A 12,743-nucleotide genomic window follows, 5' to 3' on the forward strand; every position below is an offset into this window, starting at 1 on the left:
GAACAGAAGACCCTTTTTGCTATGACACAACCTGATTAAAAAGAAAACTGTTCAACTATCTGAATCTACAATCACTCCCCACTTCTTTAAGAAAGAGCTGGCAGCCAGATACAGCTCCAAGTACAACAGCACTTCTTAACTCTTCAGAACAATTATGGGTTTATTCTGAAGGCTTGCATGGAACTTGCATCAGCCTGTCCTCTGAAAAGCCAAGAGGGTCAGAGATGAGTCCTTCCAGAGCTGGGAACCAGAGCTGCTCTTGCCTGATATTACATCAGAAGGTTGCTTGGACTAAAGGCCAGCACTGAGGCTCATGGTGTAGATATTCAACATTTCTTGCAAAGAAGGGGATAATAATTGATGCTCTTGGTGGCTGGCCACCCTCCAAGTATCACATCAGTGAGATAATATGTTAAAGGGAAAAGAAATCAATTATTTAAGAACTCTGGAGGGGTGATCACAGGGTCAGTGATAACAGAGGGACACAAGTACCATGACTTCTCCTAATGGGGGCTGTGGTTGTTTAGAAGATTTGGGGGAAACAGTGAAGGGGAGACACCTTTAAAATGTGTTTAAAACCAAGAGTTCTTCAGCAGTGTTTTTAAGAGCTGTTTCAGGTGTAGATACAGAATTAAGAGATTTACTGACTTGATTTTGTTGAGGTGTGTTCCTAATGCTGCTCACCCACCCTCCAGAAAGACTGAAGAATAGGTAAAAAAAGCTGAGTACTTTACTCACCATCAAGAACCTCTTCAGGAAACCCAGATCTTTCAAAGTCATTGTTATTCTGGTTATACAAGCCAAAAAGCAGATAGTTTGCCAGTTCCCTGCAACCTTCATTGTACCGACTGTCTATTCCTGCAAAAAAAAAAAAAACAAAACACAAACCAACCCCACATGTGAAGTGTTCTGTGTCCTAACACTGTACACCTGAAAAGTTTGGGTTTTTCCCTACTAAAATAACTTTAAAACAAGAGTATTAACTCCTCACATTGTCAGTGAGCACTTATGCCCATTGAACATGCTGGCAAAACAGAGTTGGGTAAAAGAAGTTTCTGGCAGTTCATTGCCACATGCTGACATCTCTCTCTTGACCTAAATCCACAGGATTTCTTTAAAAAAAATTAAATAACTCCAGTTTTCTGCAGTGCTCTGCACCATCAAAAGTTGAGTTTTATCTAGTGATTCAAACCCAAACATCTGCCTGTGCTCAGGATGCATTCTAATTAATATGTTCTTGATTGAAGCTTCCTAACGAACTAATCCTGTGACCTAAATCTCCTGCTTTAGAATACATGATTAAACATTATCTTATCAGAATTATACTGCAACCCCTGAGTCACCAGAAAGCCACTGCAGGCTTCAAACATATCATGAAAAGATATTTTGACAAAATAGACAGTGTAAGGACAGCTTTCAGAGGAAGCTTCTTCTGGTCACTGGGAAAATACAATGAAAATAATTGAAGATCTGCAGTATGGGGAGAGAGAGAAGGGAAAAAAAAAAAGAAAACAAAGAAAAAAGGAAACAAGGCACAGATTTCAGAAGTATTTTCATCTCTCTGGAAGACAGAGTGCTAATTCCTAATTTTACTGTAATAAATCAAGTTTTCTCCACCAGCAAAATGATGCAGGAAGCAACATCCTTGACATCCACACTTTAAAGAGTCTCAACCAGCCCCAAATTTCTCATAAACACTGATGTCAAGTTTTCCTACCAAGTTATATTAGGATACAGTAGGAAGGCTGCCAATAAACAAAGATTTGTTAGCCCTGTCCAAAGCAGAGATCAGTGCCCTGATAATGGAACAACACAGCCTGGATGTCTGGCTTTCAAGCCTTGCATCGGAAACCCAGCTCCTCAAGAGTCCCCTGAACACCACAAATTGGAGCAAATTACATTTCTTTTTGGTTTTATAATTCATGCTTCAGCTTTTTAAACTGGACATGCCTGCATCCAGCTCCTGAATCCCTCAGCTTAATAAATTCCCTTGTTTATTTAGCAGCTTTGGCCTTTGGAAAGCTCCCATTTATTCCAAGGTACCTGATGCTCTCTCAGGCTACAGAAGCAATAAAACTCCATCAGTTCAAGGTGTGTTAAAGCCCTGAACCTCTGCAGTCCTGCTCATGGCTCCACGATTACCAGCAGTAACACAGCACAGCTAAAATTTTTCCAGATCTTGCTGTTTACTTTTTATCCTCTCTTCAGAGGACAGGAATACTTTAGAGCTTGGAGCAGTGACTTTTAAAGTTTATTTTCTCTTGATTCTGCTCACGTATTCCTACTTTTTTGATCTTTTTCTTCTTCCAGTATATCCATCCTACACAGACCTCACACCTTAGGGTGTGAGAAAAACTTGATCATTTAGTAGATTGCACTGGTTGTTCATCCCTTTCCCAATAGGGATGTTTTTTAATAATTATTATACCACTTCTTTTAGATGACAGTTCCACAACTACATTTTTGGGGGGGACAAGTGTCTAAAGGTGACTTCTCCATTCCTCCTCACCTTCCTGCTCCCTCCCTGGCATCCCTGCAGCTCCAAATGTGTCATGGACCAACTCTTCTTTCTTTGTTACTCCAGGATGTGTCAGAAGTGGATGGCTGGGACAAAAAGGGCTTTTTTTTTTTTTTACCTAGAGGCTGTGTTTGTGTCAGCAGCTGTGTGGTTGCAGGTAGGAGGGATGACTGAGCTGAATTCTTTTTGCTGTGCAGCAGAGGAGCTGCATCCATCCTACACAGACCTCTTGCCCTTAGGATGTGAGAAAAACCTCAGCAGCATTTAGCACAACCCATCACAGCATTCCTTCAACTCTGTAGGGAAAGGGGAAAGCTTTCTGACCCCTCAAAAAGCCTTTCTACCATAACCTTCGAATCCTCATTCCTCTGCTAACTTCTAGTCCTCATCTCCCATTCAGAGATCTATAAAACCTTCTCAAATTGAGTCACAATTCTGGGGGTTAGAAAGCTCCCCTTGACACAGGGAATACCGAGGGATCTCAGCAGTCAATCTTCCACTCAGGCCATGGCATCAGTTAAGATTCAGCTATAAAAATGTTCAGACCCAGTCACTTCTTCCCTTCCCCTTCCTGCTGTGAGATTTCCTCTATTCTGTGCCAGTCATTTTCTGCAGAGACTGCCCTGGATCTGGCAACTCAGAGTGGGCACAAAAGAAGGAGGAGAAGAGAACACACTGTCTCTCTTTATCCTCTTGACAATTTTTTTACCTTTCCAGCCCCATGAAAGCAGCCCTACCAATATCATCTAAACCTCAGCATGACTCAACACACCAATATTGGTGCCAAACCCCCCATCTTTAAGTGGGATTTTAATGACAACCAAGTGTGGAGACTTAATTCCAGGAAGCATCCATCCCATTGTTCTGGGGAACTGTGTTTACAGGCAAGCAGTCTCCTTGAAACCAGTTACAGCCTCAGAAAGCTACCTGAAAATCATCTCTTTCCCTGACTACTTGGCAATTTTTGGAGGCAATCAGATGAGCAATAATCTGGCAGAAAGCAGGGGTTCTGACAGTCCCTTCACAAGCAGCATTGCTTGTGTTTCACAAGCAAACATCACTACCATGGCAAAAGGCACCTCCAACAGCATGGATAAAAAAGGCATTTGGATTTTCTTATCAAACTCCTTGCCTGGGTCTCCAAAACCTACAGATCCAAAGTGGTGTGCTCAGGGTAAGAGTGAAGGAGAAAAAGGAACAGATTAGTGGAAAGTCTGAAAGAGCAGGAGAAAAAGGAGAAAAAAAAAATGTCACCAACTGCTGTAGGAGTTTGAGGTTTTGTCTGCATGCACCAACTCCTCAGGCTTGAAGCAAAGAAGATTCAAAGCTAAACACCAGGTAAAATAGACAAAAAGATTTTCAGGGGGGCAGCTGATAAGCTGAACTCTTCTAAGAGAGGACAAGTGGGAATTTATGGCTTGCAGAGCCCTGCCAGGCATTAACTTCCCATAAAACCATGAACTCTGCAGGGGTTTGTGTGGCTGGTTGATTTTTCAAGTTATTTACAGTTCCAGTTATTTACAGGACCTTTCAAACTGAGACTTTAATAATACTTTATTCTACTTTATTATATTATTATCCAGAAACACATGGAGTTAAATGAAGAGATATAACCAGAGGAAAATAAACAGGAAATGAAACAATGCCAAGGATGAGATACCTCCAGAAAGCCTCTGCAACAGAACAATGGGGAAAGTTATTAATTAGGAAACCCCCACGCCTGTCTCCAGCTGAGCTGGGAGCTACTGAACTCCCTGCCTGTCCCCAACTTGTCACAAGGCTGGAGTGGGGCAATAATTCAGTCCCCAGCATCTCCCTGCTGCCCAAGAGCCATCCCTGCTCCTTCTCCTGCAGTCAGGACTTCTCTGACCTCACTTCTGTGTTTCACTTTGCTAAATTGGCAGAAAAGTGGTCTGGCTAAGCAGGGAGAAGAAAAAATAATCAGCTGCCTGCTCAGTAAAATGAAGTGGCTGCAAGGGATCAGCCACCACTGATGTAAAAGCCATGTGGGGAGGAAAGAGAGGAAAGGGAAGGGGAGCAGCCTAGGGCCAGGCTGCAGCTCCTCTGCTGCACAGCAAAAAGAATTCAGCTCAGTCATCCCTCCTACCTGCAACCACACAGCTGCTGACACAAACACAGCCTCTAGGTAAAAAAAAAAAAGTCCTTTTTGTCCCAGCCATCCACTTCTGACACATCCTGGAGTAGCAAAGGAAGAAGAGTTGGTCCATGACACATTTGGGGTTGCAGGGATGCCAGGGAGGGAGCAGGAAGGTGAGGAGGAATGGAGAAGTCACCTTTAGACACTTGTCCCCCCCAAAAATGTAGTTGTGGAACTGTCATCTAAGAGAAGTGGCACAATAATTATTAAAAAACATCCCTATTGGGAAAGGGATGAACAACCAGTGCAATCTACTAAATGATCAAGTTTTTCTCACACCCTAAGGTGTGAGGTCTGTGTAGGATGGATATACTGGAAGAAGAAAAAGATCAAAAAAGTAGGAATATGTGAGCAGAACCAAGAGAAAATAAACTTTAAAATCACTGATCCAAGCTCTAAAGTATTCCTGTCCTCTGAAGGGAGGATAAAAAGTAAACAGCAAGATCTGTACAAATTATAGCTTGGCTGTGCTGAACTCTGAAACACTTGGAGCTACAAGAACAGCTTCAACTCCAGTCAGATTTGTAGACATACCCTACAGAAAGTAAAACAGAAACCAGATCAACTTAACCCTGAGCTGAAAATCCCTGTTGAAAGGTGAGATGCCAGAAACACCACTGTTAAATTATACTCTAAACCATTTTTAAGTAGTTGGATACACCCTTCTCTTAGCAGCTCTAACAGCAACACACTCCAAATGGACATTTCTTAAGATAACCAAGATACCAACCTAGAAATTCCTTTTTCCTACCAATTGTGATGCCTTTTCTCCCCAGCAAAGAAGGCAGAAATGCTCCCTTTCAACCACTTTAAGAAGGCAGGATTCTTTTCAAGAATCAGCTCTAACTACATTTCAATAATTGTAGCAGTAATTTCTCAGTTCTCATCTCTCTTCAGAACCTCACAAAACAGTTTTTAATTTCAGTATAAATATTAATGGACTTGAAGCTGAGCCATGAAAGTTTATATTGCTTTTATCTCACAGCCCAGCATGTAAAACTGAAGTTGGGGGGAGGGAAATACATTAAGTCTAAGTGATTACAGACAGCCAAGTGAAATATAACATGTAAAAAAACCCACAAAACATGGGTATCTGCTTTCCAGACAATCCAACAGGACTTAAAATGTAAGACTACCTATTTTTTGTCATCTGAGCCTCGTGTCTGAAGACAGATTTAATGGATTTATTCTTCTTAACCAGAAGTTATGTGAGAAATCCAGCAGGCTGCATTGCACAGGTCAGATCAGACAACAACACCCCCATTGTGGGCACTGAAAGAGATTAGGGCAGAGCAGAGATCTCCCCACAAAACACACCACCTATATTTCCACAACAGAAATGCTTATTTACTAAGAGCTATGGGCTTAAATACTTCACATTTCACAGAGGATTACACCAAGCAATTCCTTCTGCCTGCAAAGTTTCCCCTAAGGCTGGGAGTGACTCCTCTTTGCTTGGTACTTCCTGAAGCTTCAGAGTTAATTGGAGCCAAGAAACACTGCAGTTCAATGGTAAAATGACATAATTTGAGCAAATTTATGAAATTAGCCTGGCTAAGGCAAAAAACAAGTACTTTATCCTGTCTAAGTTTCACTGGAAGGATGACACAGTGACCTTACAGACCAGTCACTAGGTAGCCAAAGGCTTCTAAACTCTTACCCTAAAGGATGTGGGATAGGAAGTCATGTTATGGAGTTTGAAAACTAGGTTATACACATTTACAAGTTTTGTTCTGATTCAGTAAAGGAGCTTCTGCAAGTTTTCTTGCTACACCACTAAAAAAAAAACAACCCCATAATTTAACAGTGTTGTTTGATTTCTTAATGCAAGCCCGTTATGGAATCCAGAGTAATTTGGGTTGCAGGAGACCTCAAAGGTCACCCAGTCCAACCCCTGCACTCAGCAGGGACACCATCAACCAGATCAGAGCCTCACCTTGAATATCTCCAGGGATGAAGCCTCAACCACCTCCCTGGGCAGCCTGGTCCATTGTTCCACCACCCTCATGGTGAAGAACTTGTTCCTAACATCCAATCTAAACTTCCTTTTCAATTTCTAACCATTACCCCTTGTTCCATCACTCCAGGCCCTTGCACACAGTCCCTCTCCAGCCTTCCTACACAAAACATCATTAGGGCTGCATTAGATTTCTGTCTCTATTAATAAATTACTTAAAACAATGGCACCTAGTCCTGTTCCATCATCATTCCTGAACTTTTCCTTTGGTACCTTGATGCTGATTATACACTAGGAAACACGAGTCAATATTACTCACAGAAATTATATTCAAGCAGCACAAAGAAACCTGTTCTTTTCCTCCAGCACACTTGCACATGTCACTTTTACTTCCAATCACCCTTTTCTCCCAGCCCCAGAAGAAACCAAGCACTGCAGCCACATGCATTTAACTTGTAACTGCTTCTCAGGTTTCTCATGCCAGCCTTTAAGTGAATTCTGAATTACCTCTCCTGAGGCCAGACCTCCCACCCCTTCAATTCAGGTTTTATTAATTCTGGCAGTTTCCTGATTATTCTCCCCCTTCCTATCTCTCTCATAAGCCAAGCCTGTCCTCAGCCACCACCCTCCAGAGCTTTGTATCTCTCAATCCCTAATTTCAGTGCTCCTCTGCTCTTCATTTCCACAACCTCAGCATCTTCTGATCCCTTTCATTTCCCCTACCCAGGGAAACCATCTGCAACAACATCAGCCTTGAGCTTCTATGCCAAGCACCAGCTGGAAAACACAAGCTGCCCAGACAGCTGAATCTTTACTCCAAATTGACAGGGATTAGATTCTCCCCATCTTTCCTTCAGTTTGGACATTAACTGAGATTCTGTCTTCTCTCCAGCCACTTCATTTTCACAATAAAAGCAGTCTCATTGCTCCTGTTGGAGCAAGTTTGCCTGAAATCAGTAAATATGCCCAGAAATTATTTAGGGAGAAAACAGTGGGACTATGAGACAGCCCTGAAACAGGGCTCTGAGGGTCTTCATCTTTCTGAACCTCATGGTAACTTTGCTACACAGTACAGAGAACAAAGAGAAGGGAAAGAAAAAAAAAAATAGCAAAACTAACCTAAAATGCAAAGGATTCCATCTGGTTGAGATTTGCTGCTCTGTGTCAGGATACTCTGAATGTTTCTGAGGCGGCTGCAGCTGCAAAAGAAAAATAAAATAAAAATAAAAATCCCTCCTTCAGGTCAGTGTTTTGAAGTGCTCACATTTGGCAGGCTGAAGAGTTGACCTAGCTTTTTATTATACAAACTAAGCAGGAGTAGTTCAACTTGTGTAGCTGTTGTTTGAAACACGTTGTAAATCTTCCATCAAACCAGCCCCAGTTTATTTATTTTTCTCCAATGAAAGTAGAGAGCCCTGAGAGGAGACCAGAATCTGTAACTACCCCTTCTACCCAAGTGCTCTGTTAATCTTTAACCTCTAGCCAAAACCTTTAAGTTCTTCCTCAGGCCAGAAATATTCCTTTTCCTAGCAGAGAGCAAAGCAACCCAGGGCAGGTGATGCTCAGGTTGGGACAAGGGAAGGGAGGAGGATGCAAGAGAGGAGTCTCAGCATCCCCAGCACCATCAGGCTGTTTGAACCCTCTGTAACTGCAGAATAAGGGCAAAAAACAAAAAAAAGGTCAACTCCAGACCATAGACACACACACAAAAAAAAAGCTGAGCTCCAGAAAAGGGCACTTTTATAGAAGGATTTTTTTTTCCTGCAAGACAACTTAAACTGAAGTTCCACCAGTCAGAAAGTTAACCACAACTCAGTCAAAAATGTAAATGAATTATACTTAATGCAAATGATAAAAGCAGGAACTTTTCCTCCTCTCTACCCAAAGCAATCTCTAGGTTATTTTCATAACAGGCACTTTGCCTTTCTCATGACTTGTGTAATAAAACCCTGACATTTGTCTAAAATGCTCGAGCAAATTATAAGCCTGAAGTATTATCTTTGATAATCTAGATGAAAAGATGAAGAATAATGATAATCTAGATGAGAAAGAAATGAAACAACACCAAGTCTTGGCAAGAATCAAAATGAATTTTAATATAAAGTTTTATTTAGTTGTCCAACTGCATCTTTAGGCAAAAGAATTCAGCTAGAATAGCCACACCGAGAGGAAGAGAATTTATGCTTCTAAGCATAAGTAATAAATGCTTCTAAGTTACATTTTGTGAGCTTGTTGCTTGTTCTAATACAGATAAAAGGCAAGAAATTTCCCTGCTGGTATAACTATATTTTCTTGTTTAGAGCCTTGTTTACATAGCTGAGCTCTTCAGCTCCAGGAAACCAATGGCTCTTACAGCAACACTGTAACAGAGCTCCATTTCTGAGCTGCTCAAATAAACAAGAATTCCTATTTTCATAGTCACTTAAGCCCAGCAAAAAGCAAAGAGAACTTTTCGGTAACACTACAATTATCATGCTCTACTTTACCTGAAAAGCCAGAATGAACAGGAAAGGTTTGCAGCAGAGCTCACTGGAGTGCAACTCAAACATCCACATTAAGGAGCAGACATTAGAAGGAAATTTCAGAGCAAGTACATAAGGAGTGCAAACACTCCACTTTTATCTTCTCCTAATTCCAGGCTGCCTGTTGCAGTTCTGAATCCCTCAATTATTCCATTTGCCTGAACCTTCCCACTTCACATCCTATGCTGAACTGTCTCACAGTCCCCTGGCTGTCTGTCTGGATATTTTCATAGAATCATAGAATTGGCTGGGTTGGAAGGGACCTCAGAGATCAAGTCCAACCCTTTTACCACCGTTGTGGTTGGTAGACCATGGCACTCAGTGCCACATCCAGTCTCTTTTTAAATATCTCCAGACACGGAGAATCCACTACTTCCCTGGGCAGCCCATTCCAATGCCTGATCACCCTCTCCAGAAAGAAATTCTTTCTAATCTCCAACCTAAACTTCCCCTGGCACAACTTGAGACCCTGCCCTCTTGTCTTGCTGAGAGTTGCCTGGGAAAAGAGCCCAACCCCCCCCTGGCTCCAACCTCCTTTCAGGGAGTTGTAGAGAGTGATGAGGTCTCCCCTGAGCCTCCTCTTCTCCAGCCTCAACACCCCCAGCTCTCTCAGCCTCTCCTCATAGGGTCTGTGCTCGAGTCCCTTCACCAGCCTGGTTGCCCTCCTTTGGACCTCCTTTGATCCAGTCACTGGATTAAAGCCACTGATAACGGCACAAACACCTACTCAGGTCTCTCTTTATCCTCTTTACAATTCTTTTTTACATTTCCAGCCCCAGGAAAGCAGCCCTACCAATATCACCTATAACTCAGCATGACTCTCAAACGTTCTTGCCCATGTAGGTGATGCTATGGGAAACACTGAACTTTATGCCACACAATTTAGCAATTTCTAATTCCTAGTTGTTTAAAACCTAACCTAAAACTGAATCTCAAAGCTAGCCAGACTTAAGGCTTGGTATCATCTTCTGGAAGACTTCTGTCCCATCACTAAACAAGACCCTGAAGTCCTTAGGTGAGAGATGATCCACTACAGCAAGATGCTCATTTTTTTATTGTGTATTTTTTTTTATTTATTTATTATTTACATATTTCCATGTCACAAGAGCAGAAAAAAATGCTCAACTTCTCACTTTGGGTACAAACATTTGTTAGCATGGAAACAAGGCTCAGGCCCAGCTGCAGGCAGGAACTGCTCAAGCCTCTGTGAACCACTAAAATGGAAGCAACTTTAGGTACAACCCATGTGGAACCAGAAATCTTTCTGAACCTGTCTGCAAAGGACAATTTAAGAGAAATTTATGCTGCCTGAAGGACACTGAAATGAGTGGGAGAATGCCCCAAAAGTTGTGTAATGACAGAAGCAGCTTCCAGACTGACTTTTATTAAAACATTTCCCATATCAAAGGATGCATCTTCCTGCTGCTGCTCAGACTGAGAAAAGAAACTGTCATCAGAAAAAAAAAATAATAAAAAACACTAAGAATGCTTCCAAACTGGAGGCACAAGGGTTTTCAATAAACACCTTGCAGGAACAAGATGCAGAACTCTGTCCATTTGTGTTCAACTCCCCTGCTAAAAGCAAATTTAAGGGATTCTCCAGCCAAAAACAGGTTTGTCTGGATTGGTTTTAAAACCTCTCAAGCATCATAAACACAGAATTCACACATACCTTGACTTTACTATCAGGTTTTTTCCACTAAACTGAACACTTTAAAAGAGATTAAAGGGTAGGACTCAATCTGACAAAGAACAAGCAGGTAAACTCCTTGTAACTTGTGACTTCCCATTTACTAGGAAATATATTTTTAACATTATAATATATGATAAAAGGCAAGTTATCCCTTTAATAAGCTTTTAGTTTTGCTTCACACTAACAACTTCAGCAAAAAGGAGCCCTTATTGAATACATTTATCACCTGAAAAGAAAAACCTCTGTAATGAGCTTGTGTAACAGGACCAGAATAAAGCAAAATAAACATTTTTTGGTGTCTTCAACCCTGTGAAACTATTTTGATCTGGTCTAGGAAGTTGGGTGGATGAGGGGAAGAGGAAGAGGAAAGCACTTATGTTCGTTCTGAGTTGCTTGATTTTTTTCCCCCACTCAAGGTTTGGTTTAAGGTCAGGGGTTTTACTCTCCTAAAACTACTTGCAGTATCTTTCATAGCTCTAACAACCCTGGTGCATCCCTCAGAGCAGAATAAATTCTCAGATTAAGCTGCTAGGAAACATGTGCCAAGCAAAGCTGAATGCCACTGCCACATTTCCTGCAGGAGACAGTCCTGACATGAAAGAAAAAGAAAGGCAGAAAGCAAATTATATGTTTGTTATTTTGTAATGAGCTGTATGACCCTAAAGATGTTTATTTCAATCTTAAATCATCTTCAAATGCCTCAAGCAGCAAGTTTTTCCTCTCCCCATTTAAAGAAGTGGTTTCTGTGAAAGAAATCTTTGAAAAATCTTCTTCATGGAAACATTTCCAACGTCATTTGAAGTGTGTGTAAATCAGTACATCCAAAGGCTGCCACTAAAACAGAAGGTTTCTGTGTCTGAATCCAGACATTAATCAGAAATACTGAGGAGAATAAATAGAATTCTTACTACATGCTTTTAAACAATCCAGGCTAAACTGTGGATAGAGTCAGAGGGGAAAAACTGGCATTTTCTCTCATTTCACATTAGAGTCATCTGACAAAAACAAAGAAACTGCCATGGGAACACAACTGCTTGGCTTTTCCCAACTCCAAAGCAAGCACCCGAGCAAGAGTACTGACTTTTTACTCCTTTTTATTTTACCAGAGTAACACAATTTCAAACAGAAGCACAGAAGAATCCTCTCTACACAACATCACCCTCGAGGCTCCAGAACACTTTCCTGGAAGATGTGGCTTTGTCCACGTTGGGAACTTGATTTTACAGTAGCTTTATGATGGAAAATCAGCACTAGGTGTGTTAAAAAAAATAATCACATGCCCTTCTCAGGAAACCCCAAATTCCCAGACCTCAATGAGGCTCAAACTTGGTTTATTCCAACGAGAGAGCCACAGAGAACCAGCCTGCTTTAGAAGTTGAAGCAGGCAAAGTGAGATTTTTTTTCCAATATGTTGTTTTGAACAGATTATCTGGTTTCTACATCATAAAAGAGCCCAGAGTGCTGCAAGGAGCAGTCTCACCCTTCTTGCTGCCTTTGTATTTGCTCTAACAATCTTGAAGCCATGTGTCAAGTCATATCAGCTTATGGAGACAAACAAACTCCAGCCCAGGAATTAAAAAAAAAAAAAAAAAAAGCTTTCAACCATCAGCAAGCTGATCTGACTGCTGATGAAAGGAGGTCAGAAAGCAAAGCAACATTTTGGGGTGGCATCTGGCAATAAAAGTGTGCTGGGGCCAATTAGGAACCTTCACCACGAGGCGCTTGATATTCTGCTGCTCTTGGACTATATCCAAAGAAAAGGGGAAGATAATTGACAGTCATTAACTTCGAAGAATTAGTGCTCATCTGTTCACATGTCTTCATACTAATTATGCAAAGTCCCTTGCTTTATAACAGCCCAGCCTGTCACAGCTCAGGAACAGAGGAGGCTCTCT

At 41.4% G+C, this 12,743-nt stretch overlaps 1 protein-coding gene across 1 annotated transcript in view; it reads right to left on the reverse strand.

Annotated features, from left to right (window-relative positions):
- Positions 1 to 12,743, reverse strand: part of C4BH20orf194 (chromosome 4B C20orf194 homolog) — a 78,287-nt gene that overhangs the window by 60,586 nt on the left and 4,958 nt on the right. Inside the window, exons 2-3 of the mRNA XM_030450437.1 lie at positions 7,753 to 7,832; positions 739 to 858 (exon numbers count right to left, since the gene is read on the reverse strand). Coding sequence (XP_030306297.1) covers positions 739 to 858; positions 7,753 to 7,832 — 200 coding nt within the window. The remainder of the gene's footprint in view (positions 1 to 738; positions 859 to 7,752; positions 7,833 to 12,743) is intronic.

This window comes from Calypte anna, chromosome 4B (genome assembly GCF_003957555.1).
Source record: "Calypte anna isolate BGI_N300 chromosome 4B, bCalAnn1_v1.p, whole genome shotgun sequence".
Lineage (NCBI taxonomy): Eukaryota > Metazoa > Chordata > Aves > Apodiformes > Trochilidae > Calypte > Calypte anna.